The 25,375-nt window shown below is 44.9% G+C and overlaps 1 protein-coding gene across 2 annotated transcripts in view; it reads left to right on the forward strand.

Annotated features, from left to right (window-relative positions):
- The window catches only part of ADAMTS16 (ADAM metallopeptidase with thrombospondin type 1 motif 16), a 453,100-nt gene that overhangs the window by 381,746 nt on the left and 45,979 nt on the right, over positions 1-25,375 (forward strand). For both annotated transcript variants that reach the window (XR_012320095.1, XM_073678502.1), the window contains exon 19: positions 25,083-25,284. Coding sequence is in view for 1 of the 2 variants with exons in the window: in XM_073678502.1 (XP_073534603.1) it covers positions 25,083-25,284 (202 nt within the window). In the remaining variant the exon portion in view is untranslated. The remainder of the gene's footprint in view (positions 1-25,082; positions 25,285-25,375) is intronic.

Raw genomic sequence — 25,375 nt, forward strand, 5'->3', positions numbered from 1 at the left:
CACAGTTACAGAGGGAAATTAAAATTGAATCCTGTACTCTTGTACTTGTACCCCAAGTGCTTGGATAAAGCATAGTTTTGTTGTGTAATATTTCATCATCTAATAGTAGAGGAGAACAGGACAAATAACAATACATAATTGGACTTTAGAAGATGAACCTGTTTTGGGGCAAAACACCAGCAATCAATGTGTTATTGTGGCAGAACAAAATCTCTTTATAACCATTGTTTTGTGCAGGAAACATATTCACAAGTGGCAGAAATGTCTATAACTAAAAATCATCTTCTATGCATGAGAATGGGGCTGTTACTGCAGCATGTACATGGATTTCTACAAGGTTCATTTAGATGAAAAGAACAGAAGAATAGATTTTTGCAATAAGTCTGGTGTGAATATACTCTATAGTTAGCGCTTCATATGACTTTCAGTTTATGTAGATTCATGAACACAACTTGTGGTCACTCAGGAAAGGAAGTGCTCGGAGTTTATTAAATTATATGCACCCTAAATAAACTGTTATCACCATTATATATGGTGAATACATAAACATTTGTGAACGCAACCTGTAAACTCTTATATTAACCGTATATGTAGGTATAAAGATTGTGTAAACCTTAACAATTATGTTTCTATTCTCAGTAAAATATTTTTTTTTACAATTTAGAGCAGCTACCTTGGTTATAGACATAACATTACAACTGCTATTTTCCAGCCCTTTTTTAAAATATGTTCAAGCCTTCCTATTAATATAAGGGTTTCCGAGGAGCTCTTTCTGCTGTCAATCCTTTTTAATTACATCTCTGAGCATGCAAAGATAATATTTCACAAGTTGAAAAATAATAACGACATTGGGGAAAATAATCCAGTTTAATATTTTAATAAAAACTGACGAAGTGTGGACAGCAGAAAACAGCATCAACTTTTTTGGAAGGGATTTAGAAATGGACATATGCTGTCACTAATCAGACATCTGCTAGTTACCTTAGTGAACACTGGGCACAGTGGGGCTTTAAGAGGCTTTAGTAATGCAGAAGACATACATTATTTATGCTAACAGTGTTACACAGCATATTTTATAATGCACTCGAGACAGATATATTTGTCATTCTTAAATAAATCCCACTGATGTCATAATCCTTCGCCTGCACAGCAGAAATGTCTGACTTGCATAAAGTCAAATCAAGAAAGAAATGGATACAGGTCTGGTGACTGAATTATCCACAATCACTTCTGCAGTTTTTCCCAGGTTCCTCACTTTCGTTATGTTTTGTCCATTGGCTAGTTTTCATAGCTCTCTGACTTAGAAGTGTTTCAGGAACAGCTGGATGACAACTAATTTTTAAACTATTCCATCCCTACAAGAGTTATCACCCAACTTTCCAAGAGCTCAATTGTTAAAATGACCATAAAAGAGAATGAATTCTTGGTTCCTTCAGAAGATACATTTCTGCCAAAGAGTCTACCCCTCTCTACAGTGACATTACATTCACACTTGGCAAAGGCTAAGGTTGGGGAGGGGGCACTGGGCAGATTCGTTTTTGGCTTGAATCAGTGTTACATCTCAATCTCACCAGTATATAACTAGATATATTTACACTTAAAGGGGTTTCCACCTAATAACAATATGCTATACATGTAATTGTAGTAGTGGGGAAGGAAGTAGCTTCCCTCTGGCACTAAAAGGGTTAAAGAGAATGTTCCCGACAGTTAGATCTCTCTGGGCTGCAGTTAGGTCCAGTTAATGGGTTAGCTGTGATAATCCAGCCCAGTAGAGGGAAAGGGAACCCAGTGCTATGGTTGAGCACAGGATGTGAATAAATGCTTTGTTCCTGATATGTTTCCTTGTGGGCTGTAGTATTAGCAACCAGCCACAAGATGCCACTGTCTAGAATCCAGATTCCAGGTGAAGTTTGACAGTAGCATTGCAGGCATTTAGGGCAGTGAGGGAGTTAACTGTGTGTGAGGACAGCCCATAGAGGGTGGGCACTTTAGGAAATCTCTGGTTAGTTTCCAGAAGCAGGAAGTGATTAAGTCAGTGGGATATAGTACTTGGGATAGTACAGGCAGCCTCTGTATATTGGCTGCTAGGGCAGACATGAGCCCCATGCCCAAGACAGTGGATCACCAAGGTGAAGAATCCCTCCACAATAGTCCCCTGACCTAGGAAACTCAAGAGAGTCATTGAGGACCCGGGTGCACATTCTGTCTGCAGCCTGCAGAAAAAGACAGAACTCAAACCTAAGATGTGGGGAGAATTAGGATCTAGATATACTGTCATTGGGGAGGAAGATTCTCTAGGGCTAGAGAATAAGGTAACAGAGATGCTTCATCAAAATTGGGAACCAGGGCTGAAGTTGTGTCAAGTACCAGTGGAAAAGATGACAAGCCGTTGGGCCTTATCCATTATATCTGGCTGTAAATATTGTACATATTCCTCTTCCCCAAGTAAAGTCCCAGTTATTGTTATGAACCTTGTGTCCTCTGAATTTATTAATGCCCTGGTTGCAGAAGAGAAATGCCTGGAGACAGATGCGACCAGCTGGTCAGAAGTAAGTGGACAGCACCACATCCACTGCAGCACATCAGAGGGAAGACACACCTTGTCTATAAGGTGTCAGAGTGAGCAGGGGCCACAGCTCATCCACGATAACCTCACTGCGGCATCTTAAATAATTGAGCTCATGTTGTAAATACACACAAGTTACTAATATATTTTTTATATCCAAAGGTGCCCTAATCTTCAGCTATCAGTAGTGGAACCTGCAGCTCCGCTTTCATCCTGTCCTCAACACAGGAGAAGTTTCTTGTTTATTTGTTGGGATATCCTCAGGGGTCTGCGTGTGTGAGATTGGCTTATTGGCTTTTTTTCTGTCATGATCAGGCTGAGAAGGTGACTTGACTATTGAAATGAGGTAGTGAGCCAGCCCCCTTCACAAACTGCAGTGATAAAGTACTGACAGAGGAAATGTTCTCATGTGCTGAACACATACTGAAAGAGGAGAATTGAGAAACTTTTGGAAATGCAAATTATATTAGTAAATGATATTGATATTAGGCTAAAGATTCTTGGGGGGATTATTGGACTTATTTATTTATAATGTCTTATTCAATTTTTTGAGAGTTGGGTTTAGCAAAACTAACAATTTTGTAATAGGTTTTAATTTTATTTGTTGACAGCACTCACCATGAGGTAAAATTAACATGTTGATTTTATTAGGTGGGATGAGACAATTATAGTGCTACCCAATTTATCTATTTTTTTTTACTTTTGCACTAAAAGTGCCCTTTTCTTTTTAAAGTAATTTTATTGCAAAAGTAAAACTTTTTCTTGTGTGTCACATACGCTGATTGACAGATTCTCAGTTAACTCATTCTGCAGTCAGCAATGTCATGTCTGATAAAGTTAATAACCTGCATTTATAAGGTTGATCTGCAGGTTAATAGCATTATGAAGGTGCCTGGCTGCTATACTGAAGGTGCGGTACCCAGGAGAAAATTAACTTTATTTCTCCTTGGAGCCACTGGTCTTCAATCATGTGGGACTGGGGGCAAGGCTTAAGTCACTGTTTACTATATTGTGAGCGGGGACTGTTAACACGTCCCGGAACTATGACTGCAAAGCCATCTGTCATTGTGCTGGGACGTGCACCTTCCAGGTATTGCATTTTCAGTTCAGTGGCCAGGTCCCTTCACAAAGTTGTTAAGCTGCAGAGCGTTATTGGACATGACAGGTTGCCTTTAAGTAAAAATAAAATATCCCCAAAGAGGAATTACCCCTTTTAACTTTGGGTCAGTATTAGTGACGAGCAAGCATGCTTGTTACTCGAGATTTATGAGCATGCTCGGGTGTTTTCCGAGTATCTTCAATGTGCTGGGGTGTTATGTTTTCATCACTCCATGCTCATGATTTGCGACTGTTTGACAGCTTTAATACATGTGAGGAATGCATATTTCTTAGGGATTCCTCAAATGTATTAAAGCTGTCAAACAGTCGCAAATCGTGAGCACGGAGTGACGAAAACATAAAACCCAGACCACGCTGAAGATACTCGGGGAGCACAAAGCATGCTCACCAAAAGGGTTAACAGAACATACTCGCTCATCACTCGTCAGTTTGACTATGCTGATGCCCGACTTTTACACATTAAGAGCATTTAGTTTGCCATCTTCATAGAACCATACAATTTCTATTTTTGTTAATGAGGCTGTGTGAGGGAACATCATTGAACAAGCATTTCCATTTATATTACAAAATTTTTGAAAGATGTACGAGAATTTTTTCGCTTTCCTAAATGATTTCATGCACGATGAATATGTGTTTTTGGGCACATCTTTCAGTCGCTCAAACCATTCATATTAAACAATTATTATGAATGATGGTTTGTTAGCCTTAGAATCTGAAAGATTATTGGCAAGCATAATTGGGTAGTTTAGTAGTGGTGACCGAAATGTGCAGTGCATACTAGTAGTGTTGAGCGAATTTGTTCGGCATTTCAAATTTGGGTTCGTGTTCGGGGTTCCGGCTTGTTCACGGCAAAAAATCGGCTCCGCCCACGAACATTTGAGATGCCGAACAAATTTGCTCAACACTACTTACTAGCACTTTTCAATAGAGTAAAGCCATGCTCTGAAGCTGACCGAGATCACTGAAGCGCACTCTTTAGGGTGCGTACATGCAACAACTTTTAGATACCATTTTGCCCATCTAATATTTCAAGCAAAAGAGGCGTCAGGAAAACGCAAGTGATGTTTATCCTGAAGCATCTTTTTTTTACTTCCATGTATAAAGAAGAGATTTTCCTCCGTCCCCTTTAAGTTGCCTTTGGATCACAATATCACTTATTTACAGTTTGTAAGAATCATATTTTACCATGGAGCAGTTAAGAATATTTCCTAAAACAGCATATTTTATCCTGTACATATGAACTAGTGGATAGAAACAAATGGTCTAATATTATAAATCTCTGTGATTTAACACTCAATTCTTTCTTATTACAACATAGGGAAAGAATACTTTGCGGAATCATTTCACCCAAGCGTGTACAAGCAGTAATTTCCAGTCCTCCTGGCCAATGCTGTACAAAAACAGATATGTTTGATTTACAGCAGTAGTAGAAACTCTGGCAGCTGCCCTACTTGTAACTAATATACAACACTTTGCAAACATATAATATCATTGATTTCTTCTCTTAAAGTGTTGAAACCACATAATCGCTAAAACCTGCGATCTCTTTTCCTTTGTTTAGGAAAGAACAGGGGTGCAATACGCGCCTTCCTCATAACTCCGGTGACCTTCTAGATCATAGTTAATAGAATCACAGTCTCTGTTCCCATCAACAATTGCAATAATGAGTCATCCACATATGGAAAAAATCCCACAATTGACAAGAAATGACATTACCTTTAGTCAGATGTAGTAACTTTCATAGGGTTTACTAGGCAACATAAAACAATGAAAAAAACAGTAGATGTATTATAATGTCACCACACCATAACACAGCAAGCAACCTTTTTAGCATCAGATAAAAACAAAATCCTACAACTAAATTTTTATTGGTTAGTAATCTTTTGACAACATTATTTTGTATATATTTTTTATTATATTTTTATTGGCTTCATCGTCAAGTCTGCTGTACCTGCCAAAATGTATAACAAGTTAACCAGAGTATTGTTTCCCCTAAATTCCCCACTGCTGCAACGCTACTACTAGTAATAGATGTCATGCTCTTCATTTTTATTAGTTCTTGCACCTCTACTGTGCCACTTATAAACTTGGACTGTGTACCTTACACATTATAATGGTACATGCCATATCTAAACCAGCTTCACCTAGTCTACGAAACATAACTACACCAAAGTTTGTGATCCAAGGGGTTGGTGAGATACCTCAACACACACAAATGCATTACTATGGGCATACAATGTTACTCTTAGGTCAGTTTCACGTAGTGATATATTAGGTTTCATACCAAGGCTAGAAAACTGGGAACTGGATCTGAGCGGATCAGGCGAAATTCAAATTTGTCTGTTTATGTGGATTTTTCCAGGAAATTCTTTTCCCATGAAATAATTTAATGTCCCTTATTATGCTGTGAGGTCTCTCTCTCTATGATCTAAGATGAAAAAAAATAAAAAAACTCCTTATAATATTATAATCATCTAACCTCACACTTTTCTGGCCATTCTGCTCCTCAACGTCACCCATCTGTTCCTCACCACATCTTCTGATCACTGGCATTTGCACTGATGAGGCCTGGGAGGGTTGATTATGATGTCATGACATGAGCCAAAAATTTATGCACTCAACGCGAGTAGCGGTGATCAGACGAGGTCCTGATGAGTGACAATGAGGAGCGGAGGGGCTGAAGAAGTGAGTGGTGAGGTGACTATAAGGAATTTTTTGATGACACTTTACAGTCCAGATTCAGGTACCATTTTGATGAATCCGTGTGGAAACCAATTACAAAAAAATAGTAATAGATTCGAGAATTTGAGTAGTGAGATAGTGAGATAGTTGGGAGTCTAGAGGGATTTGCATTACCCTCGCACAAGCATCCAGTTGAATATTCTTTGGCAACTGGATCAGCGCAGTGCAAATTCCCACAGCACTTGAATACCAGCATCCTGATTGCCTCTTGTGTTTACTAAGGTCCTATGTCATCATGACACGGCAAAGACCTAGTAAAAGCAAAAAGTGACTAGGAGCTTGGCATCCACAATACACTGCTTAGAACAAATAGATTCGCACTACCCTTTTCCTGCTGCTATGAAGTACTGAAATGGATGCCAGACTAGGTTAGGGCAAATCGGATTGCTCATCTCTACTAAGCAATGGTATTGTGGATGCCAAAATTGTGCAGAAAAACTTTGCATTTAGAAACAAGATAGCTCAGATAAAAATTCCTTTTATAATTGACCGATGACATCTTAAAGTGCATTTACACTGCATAATTATCGGGAACGAGTTTTCAATGGCAAACAAATATCTTTTGGTTTGCCTAGAGGACACATTCACATATTTAGTATTTGGTCAGTATTTTACATCAGTATTTGTTAACCCAAATTGCGTGTGGGACAATCAAAGGAAAAGTATAATAGAATCACGTCACCATTTCTGGATTTATCACCCACTCCTGGTTTTGGCTTACAAATACTGATTTAAAATACTGAATAAATACTGAACGTGTGAATGTGGCCTTACACAGGGCGATTTGCTCCCAAGAACAATGGTAGCCCATGTGCAAGGAGCGATCTATTACTGGTCATTCTTTGTGCATCAGAAGCACGGTCTGACTGTCTAAATAGGCTATTAAATTATGGCCAACCTGCAAACATTTGTTTTTTAGAGCCACTAGTCAGCTGGTGTAAATCTGTACCTGTATGTAATATTCATAGTTCATTATCGCTTATGATTTTCATAGACAAAACCCTTTAAGGCTATTTATCATGTGTGGCGCCCCTGAGGGTTCTGTCGCCACAGAGATACTGCACCTCACCCAGAGGTGTGGTGTCTCCCTTCTCTCAGGTAAGATGGGAGTTCCGCACGGAACCCCAAAACACCCGCATCCAACATCACACTGCTCCAGGCCGGCAAGAGGGACAAGACGCATTGTAGGTTTCTGCTGAGCCCTGGCCCTGGCTGGAGTAGGGGGGAACCCAAAGCTAGGGGGAACCAATAGTGGGTGTGGGTGGAGGAAGCAAATACAGGAAGCACTTATACAGTAGATATAAAAGGGAAGCCATTAGGTGGAGTTCAGTAGTGGAGTGAGTGGAGTTTAGTGAGGGCTGTTAAGAGGAACAATCCCGGAGCAGAGGCTCATCAGGAGCTCTGCTCCACAAGTTAGGGCCCAGGATAGAGGCCCCGGGGGGGAGCAGGGAGCAGGCTCCGTTCTAAGGAAAGGATCCCAGGGAGTACGGCGCGTGCAGGACAGCACCCGTACGCCCCGCTCCTGCCAGGTGTCAGGAGGGATCGGTTGCTTCATTCTAATCTCCAGGGGGTCAGATTGGTCCTGGATCCAACGTACAGCAAGGACTTCAGCATACCCGAGCGGGATTGAGAGTGGGCAGCGTAGGGCAGCGGAGAGAAGGACCAAGTGTGAAGATGGTCAAAGTAGGAACACGAGAAAGTGGGGTTTCGCTAGGCATTCCTAAGCTGCTTGAAGAAGGATTGAACCCCTGTCCGGTAAACGTGGCACGACGAGGGAGGCCTTCACCTATAAAGCGCACTTGTGAATTGCCTAAGAACTGTAAGTAAAATCTTGGACGACTGCATCGAACAGCCTCTGACTGTTTCTTCACCGGCGCCATTCTTCCTCAACCGCACTACAACGCCCAGCGCACCATTCATCTATTTTACACTGCCCTAAGGCCCGCTCCGCCTGTGGGGAGCCGTACCATCTTTAGCTGCCCTGACATCTGCCTCAGAGGACTGTTGCAGTGCTGGTGTTCCTCACCAGACACCACGGCGACACAAACTCTCTTAACTTTTTACTAATAAGTGATACCCCTTTGTGCACTGACCGCCCTGGGCCAGCCACCGTGATTCCTCCCAAAGAGTACCCCACGGCCCTGGGGGCGAGTCACATGCAGGTCAAATAACATGATTACATTTATTCTATGGGTTTGTATGAATTTGTGCATTCCAAAAGTGCTTAGTTTTGCGGTTTTGTTTTTATATTTTTAGAATTTTTACTCAGAAAAGGCATCGTTTTTTTAAAAGAAAAAGTAAATTTGACATTTGTGTATGTTTGTAAACTTATCCACACAAAGGCTTGTGTTTTTGTGGGATAAGTTGTAGTTTTTATTAGTAGAATTTTCGGTAATGCATCATTTATTCACTTTGTTTCTACATTTTTTAAAGCAGGGAAATGGATAAAAACTGGAATTACTTTTATTGTCTTTTTATTTTTTTCCCATAATTATATGTACAATATCATGTTAACTACTTGTTATTATGAGTGCGCTAGTACTTTATTTTCCTCCTTTTTTTGAAAAACTTGATCCAGCTCCTGACCCTAATGTTAAACCATACACACAATGCAGGTCGCCATTCTCTAATACAATCCTGGCTATGAAGTGATACTGCAGTGATACATACGTGTTTATATCATAGAGCCTTAAGAGTAGTGTTGAGCCACCCCCGTAGTGTTCGAGTTCGGTTCGGTTCGTCGAACACCCGTGTGTTCGCCGAACTGTTCGTCGAACTGTTCGTCGAACACCTTCGAACACCGTTAAAACCAATGGCAGGCAAACAAAAACACATAGAAACACATAGAAAACACCTTCAAAGGTGTCCAAAAGCTGACAAACTGCTCAGAAGACATAACTAACACATGGAAAAGTGACAAGTACATATAGTCATGCGAAAATAAAAGAGGTGGAGGAGTAAAAGGAGGGGGAGACACAGATATAGGCATGTCATGCCCTTCTAAAATCCAAAAAGTGAGAAGCCGACACGGCCAGTCCGCTCCTGCCCGTGCCACCTCCGTGTCGCCGGGTTTGTGCCAGAGCCGCGGTGAACCCTGATGGCCAGCCCCCCTCTCCCAATACTGGTGCCTGTCCGCTGGTGGGTCGAGCGAGCCCCCCTGTGGTGGAGGCAGCTCTAAGCTTTTTAATTTAAATTGTCTCTCTAATTTGAATGAATACACTTTAAATCCATTTACAAGGATCTATTGGAGGGCAAGTCTCATGCCAGCAGCCGCGTAATTCCAGCTCCAGTAGCGTCCACTAAAGCTGCTGCAGTTAAAAAGCTTTTATAAGGATCGAGCTCGGCTGTCCACCGCAAGGCATCCTACTGCCAGTCCCAGCCCCTATGCCTTGGGGTGCCTCCTGATGCTCTTCACTGAGTATCCCATGGTCCCGAAGCATTTCCTTTGAAAAAATTAAGTGTCTAAACTACAAGTGGTGTAGCTTGCTTAACAGCCGGGATAATCCGCTGACTAGCAGACACTGCTACTAGGCACAAAGTATTTCCTGGGCTAGATGTGTAGCACCCCGAGGACTCGGCTGCTACAGGGGTATTGCACCTCGATCCAGAGGTGTGGTATTCCACTCCCGGGTAAGGATGGAGTGTGGGACTGAGCTCAGCTAGCTGCATGCACTACACTCATCCCATTTCCGGGGGACAGAACAACGGTACTCCCACCAGATAGATGTGCAGGTACGACAGCGTCTGTCCCTGGCTGGAGTGGGAGGGGGGGAGGAACATCCCAGTAGTGTAGGGGCAGATAGGGGAGGGACTCTGGGCATAGAGGTAGGAGCCCATTGGGTGCTAGTCACCTGGGCTCACACATAGAGGGAGTATATATGGTGGGCACCATCTAGAGACAGGGAGAGCTAGAGAGTGAGAGGGAGAGTTCAGCCAGGAGGGCTGACAGGGAGCTGTGGCTCCGGCTGGGCCCAGCTCCAGGGCCAGGCCTGCAGTGGAGAGGAGGAGGAAGAGAGGCCCAGAGACGCAGGACAAGAGGGAACCCTGAGATCCCACAAGCTAACGGGTGAAGGGTTGGCAGATCAGGGTACCGGATCCCAAACTGGTGGAGGCTAATGATCCTCAGCCAGGAACCGGAGGTCGTGGTCAAGTTTTGGCGCGACCCTCACCACATCCACCAGGAAGGCACACCACGAATAGGGTCAGGAAAGCCAGAGAAGGTTTTACCACCAAGAGGCCCGAGGGAGCTGGACAAAGGTGGATCCCTGGTGGGAACGGCCAGTAGGAAGGAAGAGAGGGGAGCTCAGGACCACGCTCTGGACTGCCTGGGAGTTGGCCGAGTCCCACACCTGGTGGACGCAGCACGGCTCGGGTGGTCACTCAAGGCCGGAGTGACCAGAACAACACCTGTGAGTAAAAACCCTGAAACTGCATCGCATGTCTCTGAGCTTCCTTGCTGCACCATCACAACCACCATCTTCCACATCTGCTGCCCTGAGGCCATATCCCTCCCATTGGGGGTTATACCATCCTTGCTGCACCATCCTACCACCGGCCTCAGCGGTCTGCTCTGCAGCGGCGGCCTCCTAGCCGCAAATCAACGGGTGGCGTAGTCGACACTTAAACAACATCTACAAAAGACTGCCACACACTTAGTTTGACCACCCTGGGCACGGACCGGGTCACCGCCACAAGGACTACTACCCCTATCCAGATCCGGCTCCGGGTGTCCCTTGAACATGGCCCAGGGGGCGCGTCAGATGCAGTTAAAAATTTGTAATTAGATACTCTCGTTGGATGCTGAGAAAGCATTCCATAGAGTCTCCTGGCACGCCATATATGATTCTCTTAAAAAGCTTGGTGTAGGGGTCTAGGGGACCCTTTTATAGCCAAAATCACGGCCCTGTATCACAATACGTCACCTAGGCTGAAGTTAAATGGAACTGTAGCACCCTAAGGGCTCGGTTGCTACAGAGGTATTGCACCTCACCCAGAGGTGTGATATCTCACTCTCAGGTAAGGATGGAGTGTGGATCAGGACCCGACACCTGCATGCATTACACCACATTGCCGTGGGGCAGGGCGACCAATATGCCTCTGAGATGGGCACGACAGTCCCTGTCCCTGGCTGGAGTGGGGGGAGGGAACACTGAGGAAGGGGAAACCTGTAGTGCAGGAGCAGGGAGGAAGCAGTTCCTGGGTGCATTGAGAAGGGAGTATAAAAGGTGGGCACCATCTTAGTTCAGTGCAGAGAAGTCTGAGCAGAAGTGGCAGGGAGCAGGGGCTCTGCATGAGCTCTGCTCCGGAGGCGGGCCTAGTAACAGAGGCCCAGGCCTGGAAGAGGGAGAAGGAGGGAAGAGGAGTGGAGAAGGCTCCAGGAACGAGGAATGAAGGGATCCCAGGGGTGCGGACGGGCGAGTCGCCACCGCACGCCCGAATCCACCTGCGTGGAGGGGTCAGGCCAAAGGGGGAGACCGGTCCCCGAAACTAGTGGAGGCAGGAAATGACCCTCAGGTAGAAACCGGAGGCTGTGACATTTTATGTGGCGCAGGCCCTCGCTATACCCGCTAGGAAGGCACCACATAGGGTCAGGGAAACTGGCGCCAAGTTTACCAAGAGGAGGCCCGAGGCAGCCGGACAGAAGGGTTGGTAAGAAAGGCCAGACAAAGGACACACAAAGGGGGTCCTGTGAAGCGCTCCAAAGTTATCTGGGAGTTGTCTGAGCCCCTCACCTGGTGAGCACAGTACGACGTGGTCTGGATAATAAGAACTGTGAGTAAAGGCCCTGGACTGCATCACTGACTCCGTGTCGTTACTGCTGCTGCCCTGCACCATCACCCCCATCCTCCGCATACACTGCCCTGAGGCTATACTCCTCCCGTGGGGAGTTATGCTATGCTCTGCTGCACCCACAACACCAGCCTCAGCGGTCTGCCCTGCAGCGGCGGTTCACTCTGACCGCAATCCACGGGTGGCTTAGTCGGACATTTAAACATCAAAACCACATAAATAGTTCCGCCACTGGTTTGACCACCCTGAGCCACGGAACCGGGTCGCCGCCACGAAGACTACAACCACCAGCATCCACCAAAAAGGGTCCGGCTCCGGGTGTCCCAAGACCCAGGGGGTGCATCAGAACATTTTCATCACCTTTCACAATCACCAATGGGACAAGGCAGGGATGTCCTCTGTCCCCTCTCTTATACATCCTAGTGACGGAGCACCTGCTCTCATCAATTCGCCATAACCCCAATATTAGGTGGATTGAGGTGGGAGGCAGCGAGTACAAGTGCTCTCTATTTGCTGATGATGTCCTAGTATATATCACTCAATCACATATATCCATCCATGCTGTTATGGCTGAAATAGATCACTTTGTTACATGGTCAAATTTTAAAATCAATGCAGCGAAGTCTGAGGCCCTCGATGTCTCCCTCCCCAAATCCATATAGGATTCCATCCAGTCCAACTTTCCCTTTGCCTGGCCCTCACAGGGTATCAAATACTTAGGAATTCCTATTCATAGAGACCTCTCCCATCTATGTTATCTTAATTTTGGGCCCTTTATTGAACAACTCCATACAGACCACGGTTGGCAAGTTAGAACTGTAAGATTCACTACGTGAACCACTGGTGTTTTGTGGAAAAGCACATGTACACTGCGTTCCAAATTATAATGCAAAAAGTGTTTAGGAGTGATAAGGGAAGAATTTGTTTGTTTGTCAGTTAAACTCATTGATGGTGATGTGTGTCAGGGCTCTTTATATCACTGTAAGCAATTGCAGACACCTGTGCTAATTAGTTTGGCAGGTGTGTCCAATGAAAGGCAAGACTACTTAAGAAGGCTGTCTCACATTATTAAGCAGCCTACATTTTCTGCCAAAATGGGAAAGAAAAAGGATGTGTCGGCTGCTGAGAAGCAACAAATTGTGGAGTGTTTAGGTCAAGGCATGACTACAATCAACATTGTGCGATGATCAGGATGAAGTGTCTTGGCAATCAAGAAGTATGTAGCTGATTCACAGTACACACGTGTGCGTGCTGATAAGGGCAAATTGAGGACTCTTTCCTACAGGCAATTACGTCAGGTTGAAAGAGCAGCGGCAAAAAAGCCTTGTCATAGCAGCAGACAAGTTTTTGAAGCTGCTTGTGCCTCCAACGTCCCCCGAACAACAAGATGCAGGGTCCTTCAGAGGTTTGCAGCTGTGCATACGCCATCCTGTCGACCTCCTCTATCCACTTCACACAAGCAGAAACGGCTCCAGTGGGCCAAACATTACATGAAGACTGATTTCAAAACTGTTTTGTTCATGGATGAGTGCCGTGCAGCGCTCGATGGTCCAGATGGATGGAGTGGAGGATGGCTGGTTGATGGACACCCCACGCAAACACGGCTACAGCGCCAACAAGGAGGAGGTGGAGTAATGTTTTGGGCTGGAATCATGGGGAGAGAGATTGTCGGCCCCTTTAGGATCCCTGAAGGCGCTAAAGATGAACTCCATAATGTATGTGGATTTTCTCAAACAGCACTTCCTGCCATGGTTCAAGAAGAAGAACCGTGTATTTCACAGCAGGATCATTTTTCTGCATGGTAATGCACCATCTCATGCTGCACATAAAACATCTGCATCTCTGGCTGATATGGGCATAAAAGGGGACAAACTTATGGTGTGACCCCCATGCTCCCCTGACCTCTACCCCATTCAGAACCTTTGGAGCATCATTAAAAGGAGTGTCTATGATGGCGGGAGGTAGTTCACATCTAAGCAACAGCTCTGGGAGGGTATTCTGTCCTCATGCAAAACAATTGAAGCAGAAACCATCCAAAACCTGACAAATTCAATGGACGAGAGAGTTCAGAAGCTCCTTTCGAACAAGGGGTCCTATGTGAAAATGTAACATCACCTAGAATAAAGTTTTGAGTTGAAAACTGTTTGATTTCAGTTTCTAACAACCTGCTAATGCTTATAATTTCAAAAATGACCATTTTTTTGGTCTTTATTAAAATGAAAAGGTTGATCGAAAAGTTTGGGGGATCTAAGAGTGTGGCAACCCAGTAGTCATGATTACTTCGAATTCTGACAATATGAGGGTCATGCTGCAGGTAGTGCAGCAAGAAGGCACTTATGTGTCTTCCGCATCTCGGAGCCCCAAAATTATTTTCCGGGCTAGATGCAGCTAAAAATTATTATTAATTTTAAATCTGGTGAAGCTTTAGTATAGATGGCCTAATAGGATCAGTGCTGCACACTGCTACAAAGCCCAAATTATTTTCCAGTCAAGATACAGATAAACATGATTAGTAATTTTAAATCTGGTGGAGCTTATTATAGATGGCCTAATAGAATTAGTGCTGCACACTGCTACAAAGCCCAAATTATTTTCCAGCCAAGATACAGATAAACATGATTAGTAATTTGAAAGCTTAAAACGGTTGGTAGGGTGATTTTAACCAATCATCAAGCTTTTACTCTCCCCAGGATGACACAGGGGTAGAAAAGTCGTTTCGGATCCATGATTTGTTCATCTTTATGAACGTGAGTCTGTCTACATTATCAGTGGAGAGCCGCGTGCGCTTATCTGTCAGCACACCACCAGCAGCGCTGAACACACGTTCAGACAGAACGCTGGCTGCGGGGCATGACAAGATCTCCAAGGCGTAAGTGGCTAGCTCCGGCCATTTATCCAGATTGGAAGCCCAAAAAGAGCAAGGGTCCAGTGACACAGTCGTGGCTTCAATGTTTACTTGGAGATACTCCTGTACCATCGTCTCTAGGCATTGACTATGTGTCAGACTTCTTGTCTCCTGTGGCCTTGCAAAGGATAGGCTAAAAAAGTGGTGAAATGATTCCGCAAAATTGATGTTACCAGCAGATACTGTGGTTCTGTTACGGTTTGAGTGCTGAACACTTGACGGTCCCACGGTTGGCAAGTTGGAACTGTGAGATTCACTACGTGCACCACTGGTATTTTGTGGAAAAGCACATGTAAGATTCTGCAACAGTCTCTGCTGATACTCCTGCATGCGTGCATCCCTTTCTATGGCAGGAATAATTTCTGCAAATTTACTTTTGTACCGGGGATCTAACAGTGTGGCAACCCAGTAGTCAGGATTATTTCTAATTCTCACAATTCGAGGGTCATGTTGCAGGTAGTGCAGCAAGAAGGCACTCATGTGTGTTGCGCATCCAGGAGCACCAAGTCCCTGTTGTGTTGGTGGCGAGGTAACAATCATGCTTCCTTCCTCTGTCCTCTCCCCCCAACCTCGCACAACAGAAATGTGATCAAGGTCTCCCTCATCTGATGAGTCTTCCATCAGTTCGTCCTCCACTTCTTCCTGGGCTCCTGCACCTTCCTCACTAGTTTGGCTGCTACCATGCGCCCTGGTAAAACCATCTCCCCCACCCTCACATGCCTGCCGCCTTGGTGCTGCCGACCGTCTGGACCTTGCAGATGTTAGCCCTTCCGCATACAACTCCTCCTCCTCTACTTCCTCCACCTCCTCTTGTGCCACCACCTGACTCCGAATTCTGTTTAACATGTGCTCCAGCATGTAAATCACCGGAATAGTCATGCTGATAATGGCATCGTCAGCACTAAACATCTTCGTCGCCATTTCAAAACTGTGCAGAAGGGTGCATAGGTCCCTGATCTGAGACCACTCCTCCAGCGTGATTTGCCCCACCTCTGAATCTCGTTGGCCCAGGCTATACGTCAGAACGTATTGCACCAGGGCTTGTCGGTGCTGCCACAGTCGCTGCAACATGTGCAGAGTTGAATTCCACCGGGTAGGCACATCGCATTTTAGCCGGTGAAGTGGCAGGCCCAACGACTTCTGTAGAGATGTAAGTCGCTGAGCTGCGGGATGCGAACGGCGGAAGTGAGCACACAGCAACCGTGCCCTCTGCAGAAGGCCATCTAGTCTGGGGTAGTGGGCTAAAAATTGCTGGACAACCAGGTTCAACACGTGAGCCATACAAGGCACGTGTGTGACATTGCCCCGGCGAAGGGCCGCACCCAGGTTTGCAGCATTGTCGCACACGGCCTTCCCTGGTTTCAGGTCCAGTGGAGACAACCATTCATGAAATTGGTTCTCCAGAGGTGACCACAACTCCTCAGCTGTGTGACTCACATTTTCCAGACATTTCAATGTAAAAACCGCCTGATGACGTTGAGCCCTACTGCCAGCATAGTAAGGAGGTGTGCAGGATCCTTTCTGCGCAGTTAGAAAGCTTGTGGCATGACCAAACAGGCTTTGGGTGCAGGTGGAAGACCGAGAGGAGGTTGAGGAGGCAGAAGCAGTGGAGGAACTTTGACATAAAGAGGATTGACGCACAACTCGTGGGGACGGCAAGACTTGGACAGCAGCCCCTTGTCCTGCTGTCACCATAGTTACCCAGTGCCCAGTCAGCGACATGTAACGCCCCTGTCCATGCCTACTCGTCCAAGTGTCTGTGGTGAAATGCACCCTGTCACACACAGAGTTTCTCAAAGAAGCAGTGATGTTGTGTGCGACATGCTGGTGGAGCGCAGGCACACCTTTCTTTGAGAAGTAGTGCCGACTGGGCATCTGGTACTGGGGCACTGCGACGGACATAAGGTCTCGAAAATCCTCTGTGTCCACCAGGCGGAAAGGCAGCATTTCTGTAGCCAAGAGCTTGCAGATGGTGAAATTCAACCTCTTAGCTTTCTCATGGCTAGGAGGAAATGGTCTTTTACTTGTCCACATCTGAGGGACCGAGGGCTGGCTATTGTGCTTAGACGGGGTTGATAAGGGTGTCCCCGGCAAACTGCCGGTCTGTGAGGAAGATGCAGGCGGACATGTTAGGTTGCCTTGATCCAAAGGTGGTGCTATCGATGTCGGACAGCGCTCAACACCAGCTGGTGTTACCACCTCCAAAGAAAATGATGACCTGCCAATCACGCTGGCTTTTGCGGGTAAAGAAGTGGCAGGTCTGCGCCCCAAAACAGGTGTGATTGCTGTCCCCCCAGTCACAGAGGATGAAGAGGCCGCGGATGCACAAGATATGGCAGACGGTGGTTGGCCCGGCCGGCTAGGCCGCATTGTAGCACACTGAGCTTCCCACTGCAACTTATGCTTCATGTCCATGTGCCGGTTCATGCATGAAGTACTCAAACTATGTATTTTTTGGCCTCTACTTAGCTTTTGCTGACAAATGTTACAGATAACACGAGTTGGGTCATCTTTATCGATCTGAAAAAATGCCCAGGCTATGCAAGGCTTAGCACCCATGCGACCTGAAGAGCCACCACGACTTGTGGTGAGAGGCAGAGTTGTGTTTGAGGATGCATTTGTTGACGTGCTTCCAGTACTACGGCTCTGTCCAGGAAGGCGCAACCTGACCTCGTCATCACTAGCATCTTCCTCCACCTCCTCTGCTGACCTCATCTCTTGGCTGACTGTGGGTTGACAGTAAGTGGGATCTCCAATCTCATCATCATCACCCTGTGCGTTATCACACCCGTCGTCCTCAGAGCCAACCTGTTCCTGCCCTGACAAAAAACTAAAGTTGTCGCTCCAATCAGGTATTTGAGTCTTATCATCGTCTTCCTCATTGTCTCCACCAACAGGAGTTACAGTTTGGGAATGAGGGTCTACATTATGGTCAGAACCTTCTGCGTCTGGTCCTGGATCCGACTCATAAAGATTCTGGGCATCAGTGCAGATCATTTCCTCGTCTGGATTCACAGAAGCGCTGGAGTCGACCTCTGATTCCCAGGCTATAGTATGAGTAAACAGCTCTGCAGACTCAACCATCTGTTCTACCTCATACTCAGACGGGCAGCTGGAGATTTGGGAGCTGTGAGGAAGCAAGTGCTATTGGGGTGACACCTTTGAGGACTGGAGTATTTGTGATGTTGAAGTTGATGTGGAGGAGAGCCCACTTAAAGGAGCACTTGATATCCGTTGAAGCACCTGCTGTTTTTGTGCCTCATCTGGAATTTGTAGCGATTGGCGTGGCCGTAAGAAAGGGATCTTATCACATTGTCCGCTAAAAGAAGTAGACATTTTAGTTTGGCTGGAAGATGGTCTTTCTTCTGCAGATGTTACTGTTGCTTTAACACCTACCCCACGGACACAACCTTTTTTCCCCTTCCCAACACGCCTATTCCCCTTTCCACCAGTAGCAGGCCTTTTTCCACTCATTTTGGTGGTTAACTAATTCACAACTCTGGAGTTGTTTGCACAAGAAAACAATGGATGGGAACCGAGCAGAGCTGAGTGGCCAAACTGTGGTATTAGGCCAAAACTATTGGCTGGGTTAGATGCAGAAAAAAATTATATTCAATTTGCAACCTGATGGAGGTCTGTATAGATGGATTAATAGAACAAGTCCCACACACAGCTAGAAGCCCAATATTTTTTCAGAGGTAGATGCAGAAAAAAATATATTCAGTTTGCAACCTGATGGAGGTCTGTATAGATGGATTAATAGAACAAGTCCCACACACAGCTAGAAGCCCAATATTTTTTCAGAGGTAGATGCAGAAAAAAATATATTCAGTTTGCAACCTGATGGAGGTCTGTATAGATGGATTAATAGAACAAGTCCCACACACAGCTAGAAGCCCAATATTTTTTCAGAGGTAGATGCAGAAAAAAATATATTCAGTTTGCAACCTGATGGAGGTCTGTATAGATGGATTAATAGAACAAGTCCCACACACAGCTAGAAGCCCAATATTTTTTCAGAGGTAGATGCAGAAAAAAATATATTCAGTTTGCAACCTGATGGAGGTCTGTATAGATGGATTAATAGAACAAGTCCCACACACAGCTAGAAGCCCAATATTTTTTCAGAGGTAGATGCAGAAAAAAATATATTCAGTTTGCAACCTGATGGAGGTCAGTATAGATGGACTAATACAACAAGTCCCACACACAGCTAGAAGCCCAATATTTTTTCAGAGGTAGATGCAGAAAAAAATATATTCAGTTTGCAACCTGATGGAGGTCAGTATAGATGGACTAATACAGCAAGTCCCACACACAGCTAGAAGCCCAATATTTTTTCAGAGGTAGATGCAGAAAAAAATATATTCAGTTTGCAACCTGATGGAGGTCTGTATAGATGGATTAATAGAACAAGTCCCACACACAGCTAGAAGCCCAATATTTTTTCAGAGGTAGATGCAGAAAAAAATATATTCAGTTTGCAACCTGATGGAGGTCTGTATAGATGGATTAATAGAACAAGTCCCACACACAGCTAGAAGCCCAATATTTTTTCAGAGGTAGATGAAGAAAAAATATATTCAGTTTGCAACCTGATGGAGGTCTGTATAGATGGATTAATAGAACAAGTCCCACACACAGCTAGAAGCCCAATATTTTTTCAGAGGTAGATGCAGAAAAAAATATATTCAGTTTGCAACCTGATGGAGGTCTGTATAGATGGATTAATAGAACAAGTCCCACACACAGCTAGAAGCCCAATATTTTTTCAGAGCTAGATGCAGAAAAAAATTATATTCAATTTGCAACCTGATGGAGGTCAGTATAGATGGACTAATAGAATGATGCTATGCCCAAAAGATTTTACTTCACTAGGTGCAGTAAAAAAATTGGTATTCTATACACAGGTGGTATATCTTGCAACACAGATAGGCTACTCCACTGACTAACACACTCTGCAATAGGCCAAAAAGGATTAGCTTTGCTAGATTCAGCCAAATGCTGTGAAAAAAATCTTGCACAGCACTGGCACAGACCTGCCTGGCAAAAACTGATAGGAACTGATGTAACCTAGTCCTGAAAAGGACTCCAATTACAATTAGTCTTTACTCCCACAATCTATCTATTTAAGAGCACAGACCTGCCTGATAAAAGTCGTAGGAAATGCTGTAACCTAGTCCTTAAAAGGACTGCAATCACAACTATTCCCTACTCCCAAGCTATCTGTAGATTTGTGCGAAAATTGGCTTGAAATTAACAAGGTATAGCGCACACAGCAACAGCGGTGCCGTCTAACACGCAGCTGCAGAAGTGAGAAAATGGTGGCGACGGGGAAAATGGCTGGGTCTTATAGGGCAAGGACATGTGACATACACTGCCAATGACACATGCACTTGCTTGTGTGAAAAAAAGCACTTCGCTCCGTGTGTGCGCTGCTGATAGGCTGACAGATTGCACCTCCCCACTGCAAATGCGGGAAAGAGAAAAAAAAATGGAGATCTTCATTGTTCCTGCAGAGATCCATCCCCTGCCCCTCCCCCCACCCCGCTGTACACTCAAACTGCGTATTAACATTAATTTTCATCATTACTGAGAAAAAATCCAGTTATGATTTTGGTGCACGAACAGTTATCGAACATAACCTCGAACAGCCGAATTTTTCTCAATTTGTTCGTGTTCGCCGAACGGCTCGAACACCGCCCAAAACAGCTCGAATTTGAGATTGGCGAACAGTTCGAGTAGAACAACGCTCATCTCTACTTAAGAGTCTGTCAGTAAGATTAATTGCTCCCAAACTACATGTATGCTTCTGCTTGGAGGTACGGGTCATTTTTTGATATTTGTACTATGCTGCTTCTGACTGAGAACTCATCCTATCAGCCTAAGGTGTTTTTAATTAGAGCTGAATCCTGCCTGCCTTTAAAATTGTAGGCTTTCAGCCTGGAAGAGGCATAAAAGGTTAGGGTCCCAACAAAGGTGTGCGCCTTGCCGTGGCTGCTGAGCTATCATGAATTGGCCAATTTGTTTGCTACGTACCTTCATTTTTTAACATATTTTCTATAGCAGTAATGCAGTTCCAAGTTCATATATTCAATGTTTGCATGTCATAGCATTTTAGAGTGCAGCTGTATTTTCTTGGTTATATTAATTAGTCACGATGGCTTGCACCTGATCACACTTGCTTTATTCTGCTTGGAAGTGCTGGTCAGTTTTTTTTTTATTTTTGCTTCTTCTGACAATACGAGCGGGGTCCTGCCTTCGATTAGTAATCCAAGATGTAGATCCCAACCAACTTTTCAAAGTATGTCACATTTCTCATTTCTATGACATTCTTATTGCAAAATAATAAAAATAACAATTATATATTATATAATAAGGCAACCAAACAAAAAAATACAGTACAGACCAAAAGTTTGGACACACCTTCTCATTTTAAGATTTTTCTGTATTTTCATGACTATGAAAATTGTACATTCACACTGAAGGCATCAAAACTATGAATTAACACATGTGGAATTATATACTTAACAAAAAAGTGTAAAACAACTGAAAATATGTCTTATATTCTAGGTTCTTCAAAGTAGCCACCTTTTGCTTTGATGACTGCTTTGCACACTCTTGGCATTCTCTTGATGAGCTTCAAGAGGTAGTCACCGGAAATGGTTTTCACTTCACAGGTGTGCCCTGTCAGGTTTAATAAGTGGGATTTCTTGCCTTATAAATGCGGTTGGGACCATCAGTTGTGTTGTGCAGAAGTCTGGTGGATACACAGCTGATAGTCCTACTGAATAGACTGTTAGAATTTGTATTATGGCAAGAAAAAAGCAGCTAAGTAAAGAAAAATGAGTGGCCATCATTACTTTAAGAAATGAAGGTCAGTCAGTGCGAAAAATTGGGAAAACTTTGAAAGTGTCCCCAAGTGCAGTTGCAAAAACCATCAAACGCTACAAAGAAACTGGCTCACATGAGGACCGCCCCAGGAAAGGAAGACCAAGAGTCACCTCTGCTTCTGAGGATAAGTTTATCCGAGTCACCAGCCTCAAAAATCGCAGGTTAACAGCAGCTCACATTAGATACCAGGTCAATGCCACACAGAGTTCTAGCAGCAGACGCATCTCTTCAACAACTGTTAAGTGGAGACTTTGTGCAGCAGGCCTTCATGGTTACATAGCTGCTAGGAAACCACTGCTAAGGACAGGCAACAAGAAGAAGAGACTTGTTAGGGCTAAAGACCACAAGGAATGGACATTAGACCAGTGGAAATCTGTGCTTTGGTCTGATGAGTCCAAATTTGAGATCTTTGGTTCCAATCACTGTCTTTGTGCGATGCAGAAAAGGTGAACGGATGGACTCTACATGTCTGGTTCCCACCATGAAGCATGGAGGAGGAGGTGTGATGGTGTGGGGGTGCTTTGCTGGTGACAGTGTTGGGGATTTATTCAAAATTGAAGGCATACTGAACCAGCATGGCAACCACAGCATCTTGCAGCGGCATGCTATTCCATCCGGTTTGCGTTCAGTTGGACCATCATTTATTTTTCAACAGGACAATGACCCCAAACACACCTCCAGGCTGTGTAAGGGCTATTTGACCAAGAGGGAGAGTGATGGGGTGCTACGCCAGATGACCTGGCCTCCACAGTCTCCAGATCTGAACCCAATCGAGATGGTTTGGGGTGAGCTGAACCACAGAGTGAAGGCAAAGGGGCCAACAGGTACTAAGCATCTCTGGGAACTCCTTCAAGATTGTTGGAAGACCATTTCAGTGACTACATCTTGAAGCTCATCAAGAGAATGCCAAGAGTGTGCAAAGCAGTCATCAAAGCAAAAGGTGGCTACTTTGAAGAACCTAGAATATAAGACATATTTTCAGTTGTTTCACACTTTTTTGTTAAGTATATAATTCCACATGTGTTAATTCATAGTTTTGATGCCTTCAGTGTGAATGTACAATTTTCATAGTCATGAAAATACAGAAAAATCTTTAAATGAGAAGGTGTGTCCAAACTTTTGGTCTGTACTGTATATAAACAGGGTCTAATTATAACAAGAAAAACAAAGGAAATTAAATGTAATCTTTATTAGTTTATCTAAAAGGACTAAAAAATCCCCACAAAAAACAAATAGAATAGTCAGGGAACACCAAAATCAGGTAATACACCAACCAGGAGGGCATACGGACTGTCCTGTCCTTAGTTTACCCCTAATACCTCTCCCTTCATGGCACCCTAATTTGTACTCCGTGGCGCCCCAGCTCCACGTCGGTGTCCCTCATGTCCCTAGAACACCCCTATCCTAGTCTTAAAAGTACTACAATTGTGACAAAGATTTAAAAAATTTAATGACGCGCCCCCTGGGCCTGTGTTGTGCAGGGAATACCCGGAGCCGGATCGCTGGGGGTTGTAGTCTCCGTGGCGCCGACCAGGTCCGTGCCCAGGGTGGTCAATTCAGTGGCAGTCTTATTAGAGAGATAATAGTCCGACTACGCCACCCGTGGATTGCGGTCAGTGGGGACCGCCGCTGCAAGGCAAACCGCTGAGGCCGGTGTTGTGTGTGCAGCTAAGAACGGGATGACTCCCCACGGGAGGAGTATAGCCTCAGGGCAGTTAGTGTGGATGATGGGAGTGATGGTGCACGAGCGCAGCAGGAATAACTCAGAGTCCGTGCAGTGCAGTTCAGGGTCTTTACTGATGTTATAAAGCAGACCCTTCTGGGAGTACTGGCTAGCAGTAGAGGCCTGGTCAGTCTGAGAGCTAGCAGGATCTCCCCTGGCCAAGTGGAGTTGTAGACCTCCCCATCTATCTGTACTCTTTCCTGGCTTCCTTGCTGTGTGCGGGTAGAAGTAGCCCACGTCCCTGAGTATACCGTGTGGTGCTCACCCGTACGGCCGGCGACTTGGGGCCTTCCGTTAGCCTCCGCTTCACGATGGCGGTGCTGGTCCCTTGCTTGTGACCGTGCCTCTGGGCTTCTCTGGCCAGAGGACATGGAATCCCCTGCCGGTTGGATTCTGCTGCTGGACCTGGATGTCCCCACAGCCTCGGACTCCGTGTCCGGTCTTAATGTCTTCATCCAGGGCAAGCTATCTAGCTTCCAGCCCCTGGCACTCGCTCCTGCTCTTACAGAGCTCCTTGCTGACACTTTCCCTGTGTCTGGAACTGTCTCTAGCCTCTGACTCTCCTAATCCCGCCCCAGACCCAGTTTATAAGGGCAGATTCCTCCCCTCCCAGGTCTGGGCGGGCGGTGTTGCCTGCTTAGGGCTCCTGGCCAGAGAAACCTCCCACTTGCTCTCAGACATAATATTTCTATTACTGTGGTAACCAGACCCCTGGGGTGCCACATTGACATATAGTCAGAAGCCGAAAAACAAATCTCACAATCTAGGGATTGTGTTCTAGGGACACCACGAAGTACAAATTAGGGTGCTAACCTCCGCTGTCAGGAAGGGAGAGGTATTAGGGACAGGACAGTCCGTATGCCCTCCCGGTTGGTGTATTACCTGATTTTGGTGTTCCCTGACTATTCTATTTGTTTTTGTGGGGATTTTTTAGTCCTTTTAGATAAACTAATAAAGATTACATTTTAGGGGTCTAATTTCCTCTGGTTTTCATATTACATAATTACTTGTCATCATCAGGGAACTTTAGCGGTCTCTATCACCACAAGATATTCAATCAATGTCCCCACCTATCTGAGTTACTCTCTACTTGGTGAAGCAGCTGTTGTATGCAGACGGGGAGCAAATAGAGAGATGGCTGTGCATGACTATGGCTCTGTCAATTGAAGTCCACGGAGTCATAGAAACAGCTGATGGGAGACTCGACTAGCAAATGTATTAACATTCAAACTGATTGACAGGTTTATAGAACAGAGCTTGGGTTTGTAGAACAGCCAGATGCAGTAAGTTTCTGAAAGAATATCTAACATGTCTTTATGTACTAGCTATATTTGTAATTCCAGTTGGACTGTGGGAAACTGGACATCATGCAGCCAGACATGTGGGACTGGTGAACAGTTCAGACAAATTCACTGTAAGCAGAAGACAAACTACAAAATGGAAATTGTGGCAAATAAACTGTGTTCCTCCATACCACCTGCCCATCGGCAGACATGTAACACACAGAACTGTCCTCCAGCATGGAGTATTGGACCCTGGTCAGAGGTAATGCAAATCTTTTTGTAAATGAAGTATGCATAAAACTTTTTTTTTTTTTGCTGGTTCCATGTACTAAGATGGGAATACCCCTTGATGG

Source organism: Phyllobates terribilis, unplaced genomic scaffold (genome assembly GCF_046119375.1).
Source record: "Phyllobates terribilis strain yellow unplaced genomic scaffold, ASM4611937v1 Scaffold_4__5_contigs__length_816908805, whole genome shotgun sequence".
In the NCBI taxonomy this organism is placed as follows: Eukaryota; Metazoa; Chordata; class Amphibia; order Anura; family Dendrobatidae; genus Phyllobates; species Phyllobates terribilis.